This window comes from Gorilla gorilla, chromosome 18, assembly GCF_029281585.2.
Source record: "Gorilla gorilla gorilla isolate KB3781 chromosome 18, NHGRI_mGorGor1-v2.1_pri, whole genome shotgun sequence".
In the NCBI taxonomy this organism is placed as follows: domain Eukaryota; kingdom Metazoa; phylum Chordata; class Mammalia; order Primates; family Hominidae; genus Gorilla; species Gorilla gorilla.
In genome coordinates this window covers 3,900,375-3,920,650 of record NC_073242.2, presented here as the reverse complement: position 1 = coordinate 3,920,650, position 20,276 = coordinate 3,900,375, and the positions used below count along the sequence as shown (strand labels likewise).

At 61.4% G+C, this 20,276-nt stretch overlaps 3 protein-coding genes across 13 annotated transcripts in view; 1 reads left to right on the top strand and 2 right to left on the bottom strand.

Moving 5' to 3' along the window:
* Positions 1-8,798, top strand: part of AXIN1 (axin 1) — a 66,151-nt gene extending 57,353 nt beyond the window's left edge. Inside the window, exons 8-11 of one of the 2 annotated variants that reach the window (XM_055364715.2) lie at positions 2,383-2,628; positions 4,900-5,007; positions 6,606-6,773; positions 7,961-8,798. In XM_055364715.2, the coding sequence (XP_055220690.2) occupies positions 2,383-2,628; positions 4,900-5,007; positions 6,606-6,773; positions 7,961-8,087 (649 nt within the window). In that variant the 3' untranslated portion in view covers positions 8,088-8,798. The remainder of the gene's footprint in view (positions 1-2,382; positions 2,629-4,899; positions 5,008-6,605; positions 6,774-7,960) is intronic. The other variant, XM_055364716.2, reaches the window with a different exon arrangement.
* Positions 8,799-9,027: 229 nt separating this feature from the next.
* PDIA2 (protein disulfide isomerase family A member 2) lies at positions 9,028-13,937 on the bottom strand. 9 transcript variants are annotated; one of them, XM_004056864.5, is made up of 11 exons: positions 13,678-13,937; positions 12,462-12,668; positions 12,264-12,397; positions 12,041-12,178; positions 11,854-11,970; positions 11,617-11,742; positions 11,312-11,509; positions 9,791-9,911; positions 9,529-9,710; positions 9,298-9,408; positions 9,028-9,174 (listed from the first exon to the last, which is right to left on the bottom strand). In XM_004056864.5, exons 1-11 carry the CDS (start codon positions 13,874-13,876, stop codon positions 9,130-9,132), a joined length of 1,578 nt encoding a protein of 525 aa, XP_004056912.4. In that variant the 5' UTR covers positions 13,877-13,937; the 3' UTR covers positions 9,028-9,129. The 9 variants fall into 9 exon arrangements, with proteins under 9 accessions (XP_004056912.4, XP_055220710.2, XP_055220711.2 ...); XM_055364735.2 differs by having other exon boundaries at positions 12,041-12,133; XM_055364736.2 differs by lacking the exon at positions 9,298-9,408.
* A 96-nt stretch (positions 13,938-14,033) lies between these two features.
* Positions 14,034-16,587, bottom strand: ARHGDIG (Rho GDP dissociation inhibitor gamma). 2 transcript variants are annotated; one of them, XM_055364738.2, is made up of 6 exons: positions 16,227-16,587; positions 15,126-15,347; positions 14,942-15,025; positions 14,677-14,753; positions 14,520-14,583; positions 14,034-14,437 (listed from the first exon to the last, which is right to left on the bottom strand). In XM_055364738.2, exons 1-6 carry the CDS (start codon positions 16,297-16,299, stop codon positions 14,238-14,240), a joined length of 720 nt encoding a protein of 239 aa, XP_055220713.1. In that variant the 5' UTR covers positions 16,300-16,587; the 3' UTR covers positions 14,034-14,237. The 2 variants fall into 2 exon arrangements, with proteins under 2 accessions (XP_055220713.1, XP_030858914.1); XM_031003054.3 differs by having other exon boundaries at positions 15,126-15,305; positions 16,227-16,574.
* Positions 16,588-20,276: the final 3,689 nt, after the last annotated feature.

Genomic DNA, 20,276 nt, shown 5'->3' with positions numbered 1-20,276 from the left:
GCCTGGCTCATTTTTTGTAGAGGGGGTCTCAGTGTGTTGCCCAGGTGGGTCTCAAGCTTTTGGGCTCAAGCGATCCTCCCACCTTGGCCTCCCAAAATGCTGGGACTACAGGCATGAGCCACCATTCCTGGCCTTCGAGTCTTTTTTTTGAGACGGAGTCTCGCTCTGTCGCCCGGGCTGGAGTGCAGTGGTGCAATCTTGGCTCACTGCAACCTCCACCTCCTGGGTTCAAGCGATTCTCCTGCCTCAGCCTCCTGAGTAGCTGGGATTACAGGCGTGAGCCACCACGCCTGGCTGATTTTTGTATTTTTAGTAGAGACCGGGGCAGGGGGTGGTTGCCATGTTAGGCTGATCTCGAACTCCCAACCTTTGGTGATCCGCCTGCCTCGGCCTCCTGGAGTGCTAGGATTACAGGCGTGAGCCACCATGCCCTGCCGAATCCTTTTTTTAAATAGCTGTATATACTAAATATTGCATGTCCCATATTTTAGGATAAGTATTAATACATTCCACTTTGAGACATATTTATACTTTTTATTCATTAAGACTTTTTTTAAATTTTTTGAGACAGAGTCTCCCTCTGTCACCCTGGCTGAAGTGCAGTGGTGTAATCACACCGTTCACTGCAGCCTCAGCCTCCTGGACTCAAAGCTATCTGCCGGCCTCTAGGATTAGTATATAATTTATATCCCAATAAAGCTGTTACAAATAAAATGTAAAAGCAGCAGCCTCATCCCAGCACTTTGGGAGGCCGAGGCAGGTGGATCGCTTGAGGTCCGGAGTTCGAGACCGTCCTGGCCAACATGACAAAACTCCATCTCTACTAAAAAAATACAAAAAATTAGCCATGTGTGGTGGCGAGTGCCAGTAATCCCAGCTACTCGGTGGCTGAGGCAGGAGAGTCGCTTGAACCTGGGAGGCGGAGATTGCAGTGAGCCGAGATCCGAGGTCGAGCCGTTGCACTCCAGCCTGGGCAACAAGAGCGAAACTCTGTCTCAAAAAAAGAAAAAAAAAAAGTCTCCATGAAAGAATTTTTTTTTTTTTTTTGAGATGGAGTCTCGCTCTGTTGCCCAGGCTGGAGTGCAGTGGCCTGATCTCGGCTCACTGCAAGCCTCACCTGCCGGGTTCATGCCATTCTCCTGCCTCAGCCTCAAGAGCAGCTGGGACTACAGGCGCCCGCTACCACGCCCAGCTAATTTTTTGTATTTTTTTAGTAGAGGCAGGGTTTCACCGTGTTGGCCAGGACGGTCTCGATCTCTTGACCTTGTGATCCGCCCTCCTCAGCCTCCCAAAGTGCTGGGATTACAGGTGTGAGCCACCGCGCCCGGCCTTTTTTTTTTTTTTTTTTTTTTTTTTGAGATGGAGTTTCGCTCCTGTGGCTCAGGCTGGAGTGCAACAGGCCAGTGTCAGCGCACTGCAACCTCCACCTCCCGGGTTCAAGCGGTTCTCCTGCCTAACCCTCCCGAGTGGCTGGGATTACAGGCACCCACTATTATGCCCAGTTAACTTTTTGTATTTTTGTAGAAACAGGGTTTCAGCATGTTGGCCAGGCTGGTCTTGAACTCCTGACCTCAGATGATCCACCCGCCTCGGCCTCCCAACGTGCTGGGATTACCGCACCTGGCCACTTTTTTTTTTTTTGAGATGGAGTCTCACTCTTGCCTAGGCTGGAGTGCAGTGGTGCAATCTCAGCTCACCGCAACCTCTGCCTCCCAGGTTCAAGCGATTCTCCTGCCTCAGCCTCCTGAGTAACTAGAATTACTGGTATTCACCGCCACACTTGGGTAATTTTTTGTATTTTTTGAGTAGAGTCATGGTTTTGCCATGTTGGCCAGGCTGTTCTTGAACTCCTGACCTCAGGTGATCCACCCACCTTGGCCTCCCAGAGTATTGGGATTACAAGTAAATGAGGGATGGTTTTTTGTTGTCTTTTTTTTTCCTGAGACCGAGCCTCACTCTGTCACCCAGGCTGGAGTGCGGTGGCGTGATCCCAGCTCATTGTAACCTCCGTTCCCCAGTTCCAGCCATTCTCGGGCCCCAGCCTCCAGAGTAGCAGGGATTACAGGCGCCCAGCTAATTTTGTATATTTAGTAGCGATGAGGTTTCACCATGTTAGGTTGATCTCGAACTCCCGACCTCTGGTGATCTGCCCGCCTCGGCCTCCCAAAATGCTGGAATTACAGGTGTGAGGCACCGTGCCTGGCCGGGATGTTTTTATTGTGTGGTCTGTGGAGGACGTCCATGTGGCTTGGTGGCCAGGCCCCAGTGCCCCATCCCATCCTATCCCTCAAGGAGGCTGCCCTTGTGAGATGAGTGTAGCCCCACCAGGCCACCTGGCCAGGGTGTCGGCCACAGCCACAACTTGTTCTCTTATTCCCCAAGGTCTTCGGGGACGAGGAAGCCACAGCCCCATGAGAACTCCAGACCCTTGTCCCTCGAGCGCCCCGGGGCCGTGCACCTCTGGGCCGGCCCTCAGCTCCGGACCTCCGTGCAGCCCTCCCACCTCTTCATCCAAGACCCCACGATGCCACCCCACCCAGCTCCCAACCCCCTAACCCAGCTGGAGGAGGCGCGCCGACGTCTGGAGGAGGAAGAAAAGAGAGCCAGCCGCGCACCCTCCAAGCAGAGGTACGGCCGCATCGTGGGGTGGGGTGGGTCGTGGGGGTTACCACAGCGCCACTCCTGGGGCTGAAGCTCCCCAAGGCCTGAGGTCTTCAGCGGAAAAACGGCTCTCTGGGTGTCCCCCAGCCATACTGGGCCCTTCCTTCCACTGAGAACCACTGAGGGGCCACGTGGCAGGCCACCCTGCGGTGGACGGAGGCTGGGGCTGGAGCTTTCACACATCCGAGGCCGCTGCGCTCATTGCTCTGGAGGCGGGGTCCCTCCTCAACCTGAGCCCAGTCTGCAGGGAGGCTGCAGGGCCCCAGTGTGTGGGGAACGCCGGTCCCCAGCCACAGGCTGCTGACTGCTGGGCAGCCTGGGCTTTAGGGCCGGGGTCCTGGAGGCATGGCGGCTGCCTCTTGACAGTTGCATCCCAGGAGCCCTGAGTGGCTCTGCACGGTTGGAAAGCTACGTGCTTCTGAAGCCTGTGCAGATGTAGAAGTGTCATCCTGGACGTCCAGCCCACAGCCCTCCTCACTGTGTCCTCTTGTCGTCCTGGACGTCCAGCCCACAGCCCTCCTCACTGTGTCCTCTTGTCGTCCTGGACATTCAGCCCACAGCCCTCCTCACTGTCCTCCTGTCGTCCTGGACGTCCAGCCCACAGCCCTCCTCACTGTGTCCTCCTTGGCCTTCGGGGCCCCATAGCCAGACCCTGTTCTCTCCCTAGGGCAGGGAGGCTTCTGTCTGGGCTGCAGGGAGGCCTCCCCTTTGTGTGGGCAGCATTTTCGCTCCAGGCCAGAACCTGGCTTCTCCATTTTCAGCTTCCTCATGAGGCCAGTTTTCTCGGCCATCCTGGGTCATTGGAATTCCCGACAGATCAGCGTCTCTTTGAGGGTCCTGGGAGCCTATAGCTCACCCAGGCCCTGGGGCTGTGGTCACAGAGGCCATGGTTGCCTTCAGAGGTCACCAGTTCCTCCTGTCCACCTTGGGTCACCTGGGGCCTGGGGTCCAGGCCCGCCTCCCAGGCCTCCAGCTTTGGGGCTGTGCCACTCCAGGGAGGCTGTGGCTGGGGGCCTTATTCTGCCGAACCAGCATCAGGGTTCAGACCCTTCCCAGCTGAAAGCCTGTGTGGTCTCAAGTCATTAAAGGTTCATGAGCTTCTGCCAGGCTGTGAGCCTAATGACTGCTCTGGGGCCAGAAAGGGTCACAGTTACCTCAAACCCAAAGGGTGACCACTTTATGACCAAACGTCTGTGACCCTGTGATCGTGTTCGGCCAACAAGGAGCCGGAGCCCCCTGCCATGCAGGAGCCTGGAGTGTGGTGCTTGGAGCCGGGGCGTGTGACCGGGCTGTGGTGTGTGGTGCTCGCAGCCGGGGCGTGTGACTGGGCTGGCAGATGAGCCGTGGCGGGCATCGTGTGCAGCAGGTCTGAGGCCCTGGGCGTGTGTGGGCTCTCCTGCCGGGGCTTCCTGGGCCCATCCTTGCTGGGCTGAGCAGGGGTCTCTCAGGTTGCGTCTGCCCTTTCCCCTGGTATCCACAGGCCCCACATGATGGCAGGGGATGCCCGCTGAGCCGTGGGACCACTCCCGCCGTTCTGAGACACGACCCTCCCGCCCGTTTGGCTGCTGGGCTCCAGCATCCCCCCATGGGGAAACCCAGAGTTGCTGGGTTTGTCCGTCCAGGGGATGTGGGTTTTTGCGAGAAGCTGTGAAGACGGAGTGAAGGCCCATAGGCAGGTTGGGTGCTGGGCCCTGTCAGGATGTCAGAGTAGAAACCACCATCAAGGTCGCCCCGTGCACCCCGGTGGAGGTGTCCACGTGAGAGGAGCTGCTGTGCTGCCCCAGGATGGCCTCAGTTGTGGCGCCGGGGGGCCCTCAGCCTCCCTGAGGTGCAGACCGAGTTGCCACGCCCCAGAGCCAGTGTCTACGCCATCGGTGGGGAATTCATGCCAAGAGACCGAAGGACAGACTCTCGGGACGAGATGTCATCCCACCAGAGGGGATGAGGTGGTGGGATCCCAGCACCCCGATCAGAAGCTCCCCAAAGTGCGGTCCAGGGAACTCAGGGGGTCGGTGCCCGGATCATGAGTGTGGGGCGCGCTGCAGTGTCCGGCACCACCGAGGCAGGCCTAGGAGGGGATTCGGTGTCTTGTCCACCCTGCAAACTGGAGCCTGCGCAGGGCGGGTTGTTCGGGCCCTTCACGCTCCGTCCGTCCCTGCGCAGCAGCATTGGTCGAGGCTCCCTCCCCAGGGCTGGTGGCCGCCGGCACAGCCACCTTTGACGCGGGTTGTTCCCTAGGTATGTGCAGGAGGTTATGCGGCGGGGACGCACCTGCGTCAGGCCAGCGTGCACACCGGTGCTGCACGTGGTACCAGCCGTGTCGGACATGGAGCTCTCCGAGACAGAGTACGTGCGTCCTGAGGGTCCTCCCGGTCCTGCCCACCCCAGCCCGGGCGTCCCAAGTCAGGTCCCATCATAGAGCCGCCATCCTGGGGCTTGAGCTCCGGTACCACGCTCAGAAGCAGCTGTGGCAGGAGAGGGTCCCGTGGCATCAGACTCGAAGCTGCCCGAGAGCCTTCTCGTGTCTCCATCAAAGGAGACGCTGACTGTCCAGCATGATGACAAGTGACCAAAAGGCCTGGCTGGAGGCCTGAGCACAGCCAGCCCCTGCACCCACACAGGTGTCACGGCCAGGCCCCCTGTGGGGCAGAGACCTGCCTGCGCCTCCACCCGGCTTGGAACTGGCCGGTCCCTGCCAGGCCTGACTTGAGCAGGCTCGGGGCTGCAGGTGCTGAGGTGCCCGGCGTGCGTCTGCTTGCAGTGTGGGTCTCAACCATGCGCGTCTGTCCAGCCCGTGCAGTCAGTGAGTCGGGGCTCTGCTCCCACCTACAATGCTGACTGCTCTGAGCCCGTGAGAAAGGCTTGCTGTGTCCACACCGTGTGATCCCACATGGGCCGTGTCGACGGCGCCTTTGTGTGCTCAAGGTGGCAGGAGGAGGGGGCACACCCCAAAAGGGGCCTTGAGAACAGGGGTCCCCCAGGCCTTGCCAGGCTTGCCCCAGATGCAGGTTTGTTGTGGTCCTCATCGTGTAGGCGGTCTTGGGGCAGCCTTCACCTGTCCCTGGGGCAGCCCCCATGTGTTGGCTCTTCTCCGATGGGCCTGGCTCCAGGAGGCTCCGAGGATGTGGCACTGGGAGGAAGTCTAAGAGCGCACGTGGCTGGGGGCCTGGTGTGCAAAGAGGATGGTCACATGGCTCAGGTGGCCATGAGGCCTTCCTGCCCTGGTGTTGGCTCTGGAAGCCTCTGGTGCACCCAGCCAGGAGGAGGCCCAAGGGCTGAACCCCAGTGGGCCAGGGGCAGCTTCTGGAGTCACTTGAAGGACACGTGGCGGCGGGGTAGCCGAATGGGGGGTGCGAGAGCAACCAGGCCCCGCCTGTCATCCCGGCACGGCTGTGGAAGCACAGCACCTGTAAGAGGAGGGCCCAGCTCAGCCTGGGCAGGAGACGGTGCCAGCCCCGCCCCCTCTGAAGGGCCTGCTGGCCACCCCCGCCCCAGTCCTCCGACAAACTTCGCTGCCAGGTCAGGCTCATCCAGAAATCACGCACAGTTCTGTTTGTCCAATCCCTGCCCTTCAGATGTTTTTAAGGTTTGGGGGCCGTAGGTCTTCCTGAGATAGGAGCCATGCAGCCTGCCCTGCCATCCTAGAGGTGGGAGCTGCAGTGCGCCTGGCAGCCAGGCCCTGGCCAGTCGAGGGTGGGGCTGTGAGGCAGCGGGGAGACCTTCGTGCTCCCAGTGAGTGGAGTCGACTCCACTGCTGGTGGACTAGATCCCAGATTGAGATGCTGTGCCGGGGCAGCGGGGTCTGAGGCCCCAGGTGTTTGAATGGGGCCCTGCTCACCCCTGCAGGCCTGCCCCGCCTTACACTGGCAGCCTGAGGCCAGCAGGAGGGACCCTGTGGGACCTCAGTCCAAAACCAGGCACCACCGCTGCATCTCTTTCCCCAGGACAAGATCACAGAGGAAGGTGGGCGGCGGGAGTGCCCAGCCGTGTGACAGCATCGTTGTGGCGTACTACTTCTGCGGGGAACCCATCCCCTACCGCACCCTGGTGAGGGGCCGCGCTGTCACCCTGGGCCAGTTCAAAGAGTTGCTGACCAAAAAGGGCAGCTACAGGTGAGTGTGAGGGCTGGGGTGCCCACTCCCCGCACGAGTATGTGGGTACCCAACGGTATGAAAAAGAGGGTTTCCAGCCGGGCACAGTGGCTCACGTCCTAATCCTGGCACTTTGGGAGGCTGAGGTGGGCGGATTGCCTTAGCTCAGGAGTTCGAGACCAGCCTGGGCAACATGGTGAAACCCCATCTCTACTAAAAATACTGAAGAAATTAGCCAGGTGTGCTACTTGGGAGGCTGAGGCAGAATTGCTTGAACTCGGGAGGCAGAGGTTGCAGTGAGCTGAGATCACGCCACTGCTCTCCACCCTGGGTGACAGAGCGAGACTCTGTCTCTACCCCCGCCCAAAAAAAAAAAGAAAAAGGGCTTCCGGCCATTTCAACTCATGTCCCTCATCTGCAACTAAAGCCACTTCTCCAAGCCCTAGGCTGAGGGTGGCATCAGCCTTTCGGCCCCACAGGACTGAGAGGGTCCAAAGGGACCCCCGTCCAGGGCCCTCATCTTTGGGGTGGGAAAACAGAGGCCAGAGGCCTAGACAACGATGGTCTGAACCTTGTGTTAGGCTCCCCTGGGCCGACCTTGTCTCCAGGCTCTGGATTCATCTGCTTTTGCCTGACTGAAAAGCCAGGCCCCCTCCTACCAAGGTTCATTCGCCCTGGGCCACTCAGCCCTGCAGGGCCCTGTGTGCAGCCAGCCTTGGAGGCTCCCGAGTGAGCTCTGGGCGGTGAGCAGAGGGGGCCTGACTCCAAGAGCCTGGCAGAGCCTGGCTGGTGGTTCCCACCGTCCACAAGCCACTGTGCAAACGCCCCATGACTGCGGATGTGGTGCTGAGGGAGGGCCCCAGTTGGGGTCACCTCCATGACGGGGCTCAGCCCTTGGGAAGCAGACACCCCACACCCGTCCACTTCCCCCCTGCAACTCCTGAGAGGCTGGGGCAGGTACTCCCAGGGGGATGCGGGGTGCTCCTAGCAGGCAGTGAACTCACCCCCCATGGCTGCCCACTTCACCCACATGTGGTCATTGCACTGTTCACTGTTGCCCTGGGAGGGGGCGCACATGCAGTGGGGGCCATGGGGCATGGACAGGAGGCTCCTCGGGATGGGGGTGTGGACACGCCGTCCCCTGCCACAGGCCTCCTTCCCACCTGCGGTGCTGCCTGCTCACTGCCCTCCTCACCTCCGTCCTGCAGATACTACTTCAAGAAGGTGAGCGACGAGTTTGACTGTGGGGTGGTATTTGAGGAGGTTCGAGAGGACGAGGCCGTCCTGCCCGTCTTTGAGGAGAAGATCATTGGCAAAGTGGAGAAGGTGGACTGACCGGCTGGTGGGCTGACCGGCTGGTGGACTGACCGGCTGGTGGGCTGGTCGCTGCACCAGGCGAGGCCCTTGGCGGGCACGGGTGTCACGGCCAGGCAGATGACCTCGTACTCAGGAGCCCGATGGGGAACAGTGTTGGGTGTACCACCCATCCCTGTGGTCTACCCGTGTCTAGAGGCAGGTAGGGGATCCCTCCAAGTGGTCCACAAGCTTCTGTCCTGCCCCCAAGGAGGCAGCCTGGACCACTCCTCATAGCAATACTTGGAGGGCCCAGCTCAAGTGGGGCAGCCGAGGTCCCTGCTGCCAGCTTCAGGTGACCCCCCCCCCATCCCCCAGCACCTCCCTTGGGCACGTGTGCTGGGATCTACTTTCCCTCTGGGATTTGCCCACGTACCCTGGTCTGGCTGGGGCCCAGGCCCGGGTGCAGAGGCCTGCAGGGCCTCTGTCAATTGTACACGCCACCGAGTGCCTTCAACACAGCTTGTCTCTTGCCTGCCACTGTGTGAATCGGCAACGGAGCACTGCACCTGCCTCCAGCCGCCGGCTGTGCAGTCCTGGGTCCTCCTTTCTGAGGGCCCGTGTAAATATGTACATTTCTCAGGCCAGGGCCAGCAGGGGCTGCCCGAGTCTGTTTTTCATGCGATGACACTTGTACAATTATCTTTTCAAAGGTACTTGGATAATAATGAAATAAAACTGTTTTTGAACCTGCCCTGGCTGTGGTGTGTCTGCTGCGGGGGGGCCTGGCCTGGGTCTCCCAGCCTCAGCCCCCGTGGTAAAGGAGGGCACACTGGCCTCCAGCAGGCATGGGGATCATCCTGTGACTGACTCAGAGGCTGGCAAGGCTAGAGCATGAACGTGCTCCACCTTCCTGCCCTGGAGCCCCCAGCTGGGCAGAGCTGCATCAGGCCAGCCTTGCTGAGGGACCAGGCACACAGAGTCCAGAACCAAGCTCTTTCTTTATTCACAATGCACAGCTCCCTCCGGTACCCAAGGGGGTGGCTCCTGTCCAGCAGTGATGGGGGTGGTGACATGGGGGCAGCTACAGTTCCTCCTTGGACTCCATAGTGGAGTTGGCCGGTGGCTCCTAGAAAGGGTCACAAGTGCAGCTCGAAGCTCTGCTCCCAGCCTACCCCTGCCCCCACCCCTGCCAGCCCTGTGTAAAGAGGATTTGTGCAGAGGCCTGGAGCCCTGGCTTAGGAACACCCACCGGGAACGGGGCTGCTGGCTCCTCCGGGGGCTCCTCCATGGGCAGCACGCCCCCGTTGTCCAGGAACTTGGAGAAAGTCTCCAGGTCCCTGGTGCTTTTGTATTCAATCACCTGAGGAGAGGCAGGGGGATCTGGAGGAGAGGCAGGGGGATCTGGAGGACACGTGGGGCCCAGCCCCACGCCCAGCAAGATGGCACCCCAGCTTCCTCCCCAGCCACCTGTCCACCATACCTTCCGACCTGGTCCTGCTGGGAAGTACTTGAGGGTAGGGAAGCCGTGCACGACGAAGGCCTCCAGCTCGTTGGCTGTGGCATCCAGCTCAGCAATGATGATGTCCTCGTGGTCTTGGTACTTCTCAGCCAATGCCTCCCAGGCAGGGGCCATCTCCTTGCAGTGGGTGCACCACGGGGCATCTAGGATGGGAGCCGTTGAGCACAGCCATCTGGGCAGCCCCTGCCCAGCCCACACCACCCGTGCCTCCCTCAGCACTCACAGAACTTGACAAACACATTCTTGGTTTCGTCAAAAGCCACCTGCTCAAAATTCTTGCCCACGAGGGTCTTAACTGGCCGCTGATCCCAACCAGGGGGTATCTCCTGGCTCAGGAGATAGGGCTGGGGGAAAACCAGGACAGGCGCTTTGCCAGGGGTCCTCTGCAGGGTTCAGGAGGTCCTGTGCGGGGCCTGGGGGGTAGGGGGGGAGGTCCTGTGCGGGGCCTGGGGGGGGGGGGTCCTGTGCAGGGCTGGGGGCAGGTGGGGGGGAGGTCCTCTACAGGGCCGGGGTGGGTTGTGGGGGAGGTCCTCTACAGGACCGAGGGGGTGGTGGGGGAGGTCCTCTGTGGGGCCTGACAGGGAGATCTTCTTCAAGTTTGGGAGAACTGCGGGGTTTGGTGGGGGGAGGGACCTCTCTGGGGTTGGGGTTGGGAGAACCGTGAGATTGGGAGAACCGCGGGGTTGGGGTTGGCAGAACCGTGGGGTTGGGGTTGGGAGAACCGCGGGGTTGGGAGAACTGCAGGGTTAGGGTTAAGGTTGGGGTTGGGAGAACCCCGGGGTTGGGGTTGAGGTTGGGGTTGGGAGAACCCCGGGGTTGGGGTTGAGGTTGGGGTTGGGAGAACCGTGGGGTTGGGGTTGGGAGAACCGTGGGGTTGGGGTTGGGAGAACCGTGGGGTTGGGGTTGGGGTTGAGATTGGGGTTGGGAGAACCGCGGGGTTGGGGTTGGGAGAACCGCGGGGTTTGGGTTGGGAGAACCGTGGGGTTGGGGTTGGGAGAACCGCGGGGTTGGGAGAACCGCGGGGTTGGGGTTGGAAGAACCGCGGGGTTGGGGTTGGAAGAACCGCGGGGTTGGGGTTGGAAGAACCGCGGGGTTGGAAGAACCGCGGGGTTGGGGTTGGAGTTGGGGTTGGGAGAACCGCGGGGTTGGGGTTGGGGTTGGGGTTGGGAGAACCGCGGGGTTGGGGTTGGGGTTGGGGTTGGGAGAACCGCGGGGTTGGGGTTGGGAGAACCGCGGGGTTGGGAGAACCGCGGGGTTGGGAGAACCGCGGGGTTGGGGTTGGGAGAACCGCGGGGTTGGGGTTGGGAGAACCGCGGGGTTGGGGTTGGGAGAACCGCGGGGTTGGGGTTGGGAGAACCGCGGGGTTGGGGTTGGGAGAACCGCGGGGTTGGGGTTGGGAGAACCGCAGGGTTGGGGTTGGAGTTGGGGTTGGAGTTGGGGTTGGAGTTGGGGTTGGGAGAACCGCGGGGTTGGGGTTGGGGTTGGGGTTGGGGTTGGGAGAACTGCGGGGTTGGGGTTGGGGTTGGGAAAACCGCGGGGTTGGGGTTGGGAGAACCGCGGGGTTACCAGGTTGGGAGAAACGCCAGGTTGGGAGAAACGCCAGGCTGGGAGAATTGCCGGGTTGAGGGGGCCTCTGCGGGGCCTGCAGGGGCGGGGGGCCCTTAGAGCTGCTGTTCCCACCCCCTGCCAAGGTGGTGGGATGAGGTCAGGGTTCCCCTTCCGTTATGAGTAGTCTGCAGCGGACCTTGACTTGGCCGTTGAGGACTGCATGGCAGAAAGCAGTGATGGACGCTGCAGTGACAGGGCCGCCATCCACAGGCGCATACTTTTTAGTGGTTTCAAGGTTGACCAAGCGCAGAGTGGGGGCTGCCTCAGCCTTGAGGCCAAAGTACTGCAGCACGTGCTCATTGTCGGCTGCCACGTCCACCACCACGAACAGCACCTGTGGCAGGGAGTCCATGCTGGCACCGGCCACTCTCCGGCTGCCCCTTTCCCCCAGCCCCCCAGTACCTGCCCCCATCCAGCTGCCTCTCCCCCTGACCCCAGTACCTGCCCCCGGAAGCGGGGAGCTGCCTCCCCAAAGCCCGCTAGGAGCTCCCGGTGCGCAGCCAGCGTCTGGTTGACAAACAGCAGCAGGTGGTTGAGGATCCTGGCCGCGAAGATCTTGGCAGACGTCTACAGTAGGGAGGGTGCTCATGACTCCACAGGACCCCCAGCCTAGGCACCCCCATCCCTGGACTCCTCTACCCTGGGACACCCCCAGCCCAGGCACTGCAGCCTACGCACCTGGCTGTTGAACTCCGTGACCAGGCGCATGCTGTGTGTGACCAGGAAGCGCGACAGATCCCCCACGTCCAGGCCAAGCTCCTCGTCCACGGGGAAGTCTGCCCGCCCCTCATCAAACTGGACAGCAGCAGGTGGGTCAGCGGGCGCTGCAGCCGGACCCCAACCCACACACCTGGGCCTGACCTACCTTCTTGAAGAGAACCACAGTGTCCTTGGTGAGGCCAAACTGCTCAAAGAGCCGCGGCCGGTCGGTGAGGCCAAAGGTGATGTCCAGGGCGTCCTGGGCCAGGGCCAAGAAGGTGGCCACGTCCTCGTCCTGCAGGTCCTGAGGGGCCTGGCCCTGTGAGGCCACCCGGTCCCACCCACAGTCACTGCCCTCATGGCCCGGCCCCCCATGCCCAGTGGCTCACCTGGAAGAAGCCGATGACCACTAGGTCCCGGCCACCGATCAGCGCCTGGGCGGCCGCCTCGTCCTCCAGCCGCATGGCACTGGGCCCCACCCGCCGTCGCAGCCACTCGGCAATGCCCTCAGCGTCCCGTGGTCCTGCAGGGAGTCCCCCTCAGCCTCGGCCTGGCCACCGCCCCCCCGTGACCGGCCTGCCCCTCACCTGTGTACTCCTCCGGGTGGGTGCGGTTCCCATTGCGGAAGAACTTGAGCGTAGGGTACTCCGTCACACCAAACTCCTCAGCCAGCTCGCGCTGCGCGGGCCCATCCACCTTGGCCAGCGTGACCACCGTTGACTCGGCCGCGAGCACGGCAGCTGCCTTGCTGTACTCGGGGGCCAGGGCCTGGCAGTGCCCACACCACGGGGCATCTGGGGGATGGGGCCGTGAGTGCCCCAGGCCACCACAACCCCAGGAGCACCCTCTCCACACCTGACAACCCAGCAGGGAACAAGCGTGCTGCTCCATTCTGCCCTGAGCCCTGGCCGTGGACAAGCCGAGCACCAGTGCTTCTTCGTGGCCCCCCAGGCTGCAGCACAGGGACCAGTAAGGCTTGGGAGAGCTTGAAAGACCCCCCCCACCCCCCACAGCCAGGCTCAGTGGCTCACGCCAGTAATCCCAGCACTTTGGGAGGCAGAGGCAGGCGTATCACCTGAGGCTGGGAGTTCGAGACCAGCCTGACCAACATGGAGAAACCCCATCTGTACTAAAAATACAAAAAATATTAGCCGGGATTGGTTGCGTATGCCTATAAACCCAGCTACTCGGGAGGCTGAGGCAGGAGAATTGCTTGAACCTGGGAGGCGGAGGTTGCAGTGAGCCGAGATAGAGCCATTGCACTCCAGCCTGGGCAACAAGAGCAAAGCTCCATCTCAAAAAATAAAAATAAAAAGACCCTTCCCTTTCGTGCCTTCTAAGGCTGGGGCTCCCGGGCCCATGTGGCTGTGAAGGCCTCCTAGGCAAGAACAGTTCCCATGTGTGTCAAGGGTTGTGAAAAGATCACAGGGCACACGTCAGGGACCTCCATGGGCCCCCAAAGCCTGGACACTGCCTGGGCCTCTGCAGAGTCTGTGGGATGCCCCTGGCAGCTGGAGGAGTGGCCAGCAAGGTGGTAACTCTGGCACCGTGGCTGCTGGTCGAGCAGGGAGGCACAGGTGTTCTCAAGTCCTGCGGGTACCCCCAGTACTACCACACTGCTCCTGCCTGCCCCAACCAGACCCCCAGGCCCCTCCTAGAGAGCTCCTGGGCACAGTGGGGGCAAGTGCCTGCGGGGAGGCCCCTCTTGGGTACATGCCCTGCATTTGCCGGCAAAGGGTGGGGCCCCCAGGTGGGCTCTGCCGGTCCCCGCCGGTCCCCAGCCCCACTGGCCCCAGCACTCACAGAATTCCACCAGCAGGGCAGGGTGCTCCCGCAGGGCCAGGCCCAGGGTGTGGCGGCTCAGCACCAAGATCCCATCTTCCTTGGGGATTTCCTCCTCTGGAGGCTCCTCCGAGGGGCTCCTGGCTCCCTGTTCCTGACCCCATGGGCACGAAGCCCTGAGCAGCAGCAGCAGCAGTACGGGCAGAAGCTGGCGGCTCATGGTGCTGCCAGGGCCCGTGGGGCAGGGGCAGATAAGGGGGCCAGAAGCCAAGCAGCAGCTGCCACGTGGCACACAGGCCCAGTCCCAGCAAAGACAAGGCCCATGCGGCCGCCCCCAGCCCCCAGGGGAGGGGAGGCAGAAAGAGACGACACGCAGGGCACCGAGACAGGGCCATGTTTAATGGGACAGCTCAGGGGACAGCGCCAGGCCCGGGGGGTCCCGGGACAGAGCAGGGGCAGCAGGGGCAGCAGGGGCAGCAGGGGCAGCAGGGGAGGGTCTGGTCACTCACGGGGGGTGCTGGGGATGCTTGGGGGTCCCTGTGCCACAACTGAGGGAGGTAGGGGAGACAAGGACTGGCGGTTCAGTCCTTCCAGTCCTGACAGATGCGGAGACCCCACTCCCAGGACAGGTGGTGCGTCCTGTCATCGTCGGTGAAGAGGGACACCACCAGATAGGGGCCCCGCACCAGCGCACCCCTCGGCGCTTCCTCCACCGGAGTCACAAACTCATACTCCTGGGCGCTCGGGCCGTAGCTGCCCACCATGTAGACGGTCTTGTCCACTAGGGAGAGCGAGGGCATCAGAGCTGTCCTCTGTCTGCCCCCGCTTCCCCCCCGCCCCGTTCCCCCCACCGCTGCCCTCACCGCGCAGGCCCCGACGGTAGGTGTGGTGCAGACACTTGAGGCCGCTGACAATCTCCCTGTGGACCTGGGAACAGAGGCATTAGGGGTTCCTCTGGAGGCCAGGCCTCTGGCTGTTGCCCCCACCCCCATCCCCTCCGCCCATTGCCCCGGCTCTCACCTTGAAGGTGATCTTCACTCTGTAATCAACACCTTCCTTCAGGACAAACACCTGGTCCTTCAGAACAGCCAGGTCCCCTATTGGGGAAACCGCAGCTAGGGTCGGAACTCCCCTACAGGCTGAGACCTGCTCCAGGAGCCCCCACGTGGGGTGTGGTACCCATGAGGTCTGCGACTGTGATGGCCCAGGGCTCCGAACGCAGGGGTACAGAAGCGTGCCTGGGAGGGCCCTACCTGTGTTCAGGGTGCAGCATCCTGCGAGTTACCTGTGAGATCCATGACGACGGGCCCTGGAGCCTGTTCCGACAGCAGTGTCAGCCTGGTCACCTGCACATTGGGCAGGCTTGGGTCTGAGGAGAAACTGGAAGTCTGCAGGATGCCCCCCCACCCCCACCAGGCTCCTCACCAGCCCCCCAGACCCAGCCCTCCAAGCCTAGGCCCCTGCCATACCCACGGCCGGTGGCAGGGGCCCCAGCAGCACCCGCTTGTACTTGGCCAGGCTCCTGTCGTCCGGGTCCAGCTGCCGGATCTCCAAGAGGCTCTTCCTCCCCGGCGCCCGGTACTCGGGCACAGCCTCATCCAACACCTCGTCCACTGCCGGCGGCCCACCCTCCTTGTCAGCCAGGAGGACTGGGGGTGGGGAGGGGCGTGAGCAGCAGCCACTAGCAGACCCTGGCATTCGAGCACCAGGCTGGAGCCCCCTCTGGCCAGCTGTACCTCCCACTATCCAAAGGGACTCAAGGGAAGCCTCTGGGGGCTCAGGGAGAGAGTGAGCAGAGAGGGCAGGGCGGCCTGGGGAGGTGCCGCACCGCACCCAGACCTTCAGGAGGGGCCTCCAGAGACCGCCAGGCCTGCAGCTCCTCTGGCCCAGATGTCCACAAAGGGCCCCCTCCCTGACTCGGAGACCAAAGGGTGGGAGAGCGAAGACTTCAAATGAGGGCAGCCCAGGGTCAGGGGCTACCTGCTAGAGAGCAGCGGCCCTCGGCGGCCCCCCAAACCTACTGACCCTCTAGGGTCCTCTACCATCCTGCTCTGGGCTGGGGTCTCTGAACACTTTCCCACAGTCTAGGAGTTCCTCCCCATGGTGCTGGGGTGCCGGGGGCGGCTATCTCCAAATCCCTGGGCTCAGGCTCTGCGCCGCCTCCCATGGCGCCCCGGGCTGGTGGTCTCCTGAAGCCCCTCTCCCTGGTGCCCTGGGCAAGGGTTTCTGAGTCCCTGCCCACTTCGCTCCAGTCTTCTCGGGGATCACCACACGCCCTACAGAGCCGGAGCCCCAGCCCCAGCCCCACCCAAGGGAGAGGGGCTCCAGGCGGCGGTGTCCAGGGGGAGAGGGTCCCAGCGCCGCCGCTTCACAAGCGGACCCGTCCACACCTGGTCCCTTCCCCACAGGGGTGGAGCCTGGATGAAGTCCCCCACCCCTGCCAGACCCCAGCCGGGGGGTCGGCGCCGCGAGGTCCCCATGCGCGCCCCCAAAGTTGCCGCGGGGGAGGGGCTACTCCCCGCCCGGGGCTGAGACCAGCCGAGCCCCCCGCCCCTGCCCGGCCCGCTCACCTCGGGCGCACAGCGCCAGCCGGAGCAGCTCCAGCAGCTGCGCCCCCAGCTCGCACGCGTCCAGGCCCAGCATGGTGGCGCGCGGCCCGGGCCGCCGCGGAGCCGCCGAGGAGCCGCCGCCCGCCCCGCCGCCGCCCCGCCGCCGCCCCGCTCGGCGCTCAGCCCCGGCGCGACTGCGGTGAGCTCATCCCGGCCGGGAGCGCCCCCCGCGCCCAGCGCCGCGCCCGCGCCGCGCGCCCCCAGCCGCTCCGCGGACCCCGCGCAGCCCCGCAGAGACGCGCGTGTCGCCCGCACGGCGCCGGCACCCGGGTCGCCCCCGCCGGCGCGGCAGGACCCCGCACAGAAGCGCCTGGACGCGGACGCACGCAGCCGCGGTCACGATCCCCGCCGCCCGCCCGGCCCGTGCCCGGCTCTCGCCGGCAGGGCTGCCCCACCCCCACGGCGCGGCGGGAGTCTGAGGGGGTCTCCTGGGGAACCCTCTGCGGGGCGCCGTGGCGCAGGTGCGCCCCTATCCCCAGGGTCTCATTATCCGCGGCCACACCTGGGGCCGGACCGTGCTTCCCCCTTCCCCTCCCCCGCTCCTGAGGGAGCTTCTGTCTGGGCCGAGGGGGACTCCGGGGGCCTGCCCAGCCTTGGGGTGAGGGGCTGGCCCAACACCCTACAGGTTCACGGTCATCAGTAGGGCGGGACCACAGTGGGCACGGGTCGCACGCACACCGAGGTGCGTCTGGAGCCACAGAGGCAACAAGGGCCCCTCAAAGTCTTAGCGACCTGGCTGGGCTGTGTGAGTTCCCAAGAGGGGGTGTCCCTGCAGGGCTCTTGGAAACCCAGTTACCGAGCCCCCTGTCCTCAGGGAGAGGACACTGACAAGGAGGCGGAGTACAGAGACCGGAGCACAGAGGGGGCTTCTGATATTGACACCTAAACTGAGACCTGTGGGTGGGTGGGATGGGACCCGGCAGGGGACAGGGGTGAGCAGGCCCTGGCTGGGACAGCTGGACCAAAGGCCTGGGTCTGAATAAGGGAGAAGGGGTCCGAACACCAGCCTGAGTCCCTTTCTTAAACACCCCTGGCCCCCTATTCCTGGTTCCAGGGACACCAGAAATTAGACCCACCCTTGCCAAGGAGCTCCTCAATTGAGAGAAAACCACCTTGGGTGCTAGGGGGCATTGGGGTTTGGGTGGGGACTGTCTCCCTTGGCCCCCTAACTGCCCACAACCTTTCCAGGGCAGGATCCTATGAACTTGTGCCCAGGCCCCCCTAGAGCGCCACCTCTGCTGACCCTTCACTGCAGGGAGCGGGGGCTGTTAGGACACTTGTCCCCAGGCCCACAGCTCCAGCTCCTGCAGCTGTTACCGGATAGAAGGTCTTGGAGGTGAGTTGTCCAGGTTCTTGGTGGGTTGAACAAAGAATTGAACAAAACGCACAAAGTAACAAAAGAACAACGAAACACAAGGAAACAAAACTGAGTCAGAAGAACGGAGTAAGAAAACACAGATTTACGGAAGGCAATTCACATAGTGGGAGTGGGCTGGAGCAAGTAGCTCCAGAGCCTCTGTAATTAGGATTTTTATTAAGCAAAGGAACCTGACCACAGCCCTTGTGCCCTTTAGAGGCCTCCAATTGGCTACACCCTGTGAAGGATTGGCCCAAGACCAATCAGAGGTGAAGTGGAAACTTCTGTCTTGTTATCACAGCAGCCAGGATGTGGCCTGTGAGCTGCCCAATCCTGCCTAGAACTGGCTGCACCTGCTGTTCCGTTTCTTATGCCCAACCCTTGGCTACCCTCATTCCGTATTCTGCCTCACAGCTACCATGGGTGCCCACCCCTGCAGACAGAGCAGCCAGACCTGGGCCACCTCACCCCACCTGGGTGTGGGGCATGGGAGGGCTCACTGGGATCCAAGCAAGATGGTACCCTGGAGTAAGAGACCCCACAAGCCCCCTGCCCCAGCTCATGCTGAACCTGGCCTCTCTGGCAATGGAAATAGACTCAGACCACTATGTTAGGGGCTCCCAGCCCAAGGCCAACCGCCCACCCTGCCCAGCCCCTAGCATCCTCTGAGTGGGTAAGGATGGGGAGAGGTACTCTGACTCCAAGAAAGCAGAAATAGACCAGATGTGGTGGTACACATCTGTAGTCCCAGCTACTCAAGACGCTGGGGTGGGAGAATCACTTGAGCTCAGGAGTTTGAGGCTGCAGTAAATTTATGATTGCACCGCTGCACTCCAGCCTGGGTGACAGAATGAGACCGCCATCTCTCAAAAAATAAATACATAGCCAGGTGCCATGGCTCATGCCTGTAATCCCAACATTTGGGAGGCTGAGGCAGGAGGATCACTTGAGGCCAGGAGTTCAAGATCAGCCAGCCTAGGCAATACAGCAAGAAACTGAGGCCCTTACAGACAGGGATAAGCGAGGAGCTACGTGTATATTTATCTACAAAAATAAAAATGAAATTAAAAAAAATTAGTGGCCAGGCGCGGTGGCTCATCCCTGTAATCCCAGCACTTTGGGAGGCCAAGGCAGGTGGATCACTTGAGGTCAGGAAGTTCGAGACCAGCCTGGCCAACATGGTGAAACCCCATCTCTACTAAAAATGCAAAAAAAAAAAAAAAAAAAATTAGCCGGGCATGGTGGCGCATGCTTCTAATCCCAGCTACTTGGGAGCTGAGGCAAGAGAATCGCTTGAACCCGGGAGGCGGAGGTTGCAGTGACCCGAGATTGCACCATTGCACTCCAGCCTAGGCAACAAGAGTGAAACTCCATCTCAAAATAAATAAATAAATAATTTAAAAAATCAAGCAAGCAGAAATAGATGCATTTGCACCTTTTAAAAATGATGCTGAGGCTGGGCTCCGTGGCTCAAGCCTGTAATCCCAGCACTTCGGGAGGCCGAGGTGGGCAGATCGCCTAAGGTCAGGAGTTCAAGACCAGCCTGGCCAACAAGGTGAAACGCTGTCTCTACTAAAAATACAAAAATTAGCCAAGCGTGGTGGCGGGCGCCTGTAATCTCAGCTACTCAGGAGGCTGAGGCAGGAGAATTGCTTGAACCTGGGAGGAGGAGGTTGCAGTGAGACGAGATCGCGCCATTGCACTCCAGCCTGACAGAGCAAGACTCAGTCTCAAAAAAAAAAAAAAAAAAAAGATGCTGGCTGGGCATGCCTGTAATCCCAGCATGTTGGGAAGCTGAGGCAGGAGGATGGACTGAGCCCAGGAGTTCGTGACCACCTTAGGCAACATAGTGAGACCTCGACTTAGTTTTTAAAAAATGATCCGACCAGGTGTGGTGGCTCACGCCTGTCATCCCAGCACTTTGGGAGGCCAAGGCAGGTGGATCACCTGAAGTCAGGAGTTCGAGACCAGCCTGGCCAACATGGTGAAACCCCCATCTCTACTAAAAATATAAAAATCAGCTGGGTGTGGTGGCGGGTGCCTGTAATCCCAGCTACTAGGGAGGCTGAGGCAGGAGAATCGCTTGAACCTGGGAGGTGGAGGTTGCAGTGAGCCAAGATGGTGCCATTGCGCTCCAGCCTGGGCAACAAGAGTGAAACTCCATCTCAAAAAAATAAAAAAATAATAAGATCTAGCCTCACTTGAGGTCAGGAGTTTGAGACCAGCCTGGCCAACATGGTGAAACCCCATCTCTACTAAACATACCAAAATCGGCCAGGCACAGTGGCTCACACCTGTAAGCCTAGCACTTTGGGAGGCCAAGGCAGGCACATCACCTGAGGTCAGGAGTTCGACACCAGCCTGGCCAACATGGTGAATCCCTATCTCTACTAAAAATACAAAAATTAGCTGGGTGTGGTGGCGCGTGCCTATAATCCCAGCTACCTAGGAGGCTGAGACAGGAGAATCGCTGGAACCCAGGAGGCGGAGGCTGCAGTGAGCCAAGACCGCATCACTGCACTCCAGCTTGGGTGACACAGTGAGACTCCGTCTCAAAAACAAAAACAAAAACAAAAATAAAAATAAAAATTAGCCAGGCGTGGTGGTGGGAGCCTATAATCCCAGCTACTCAGGAGGCTGAGGCATGAGAATTG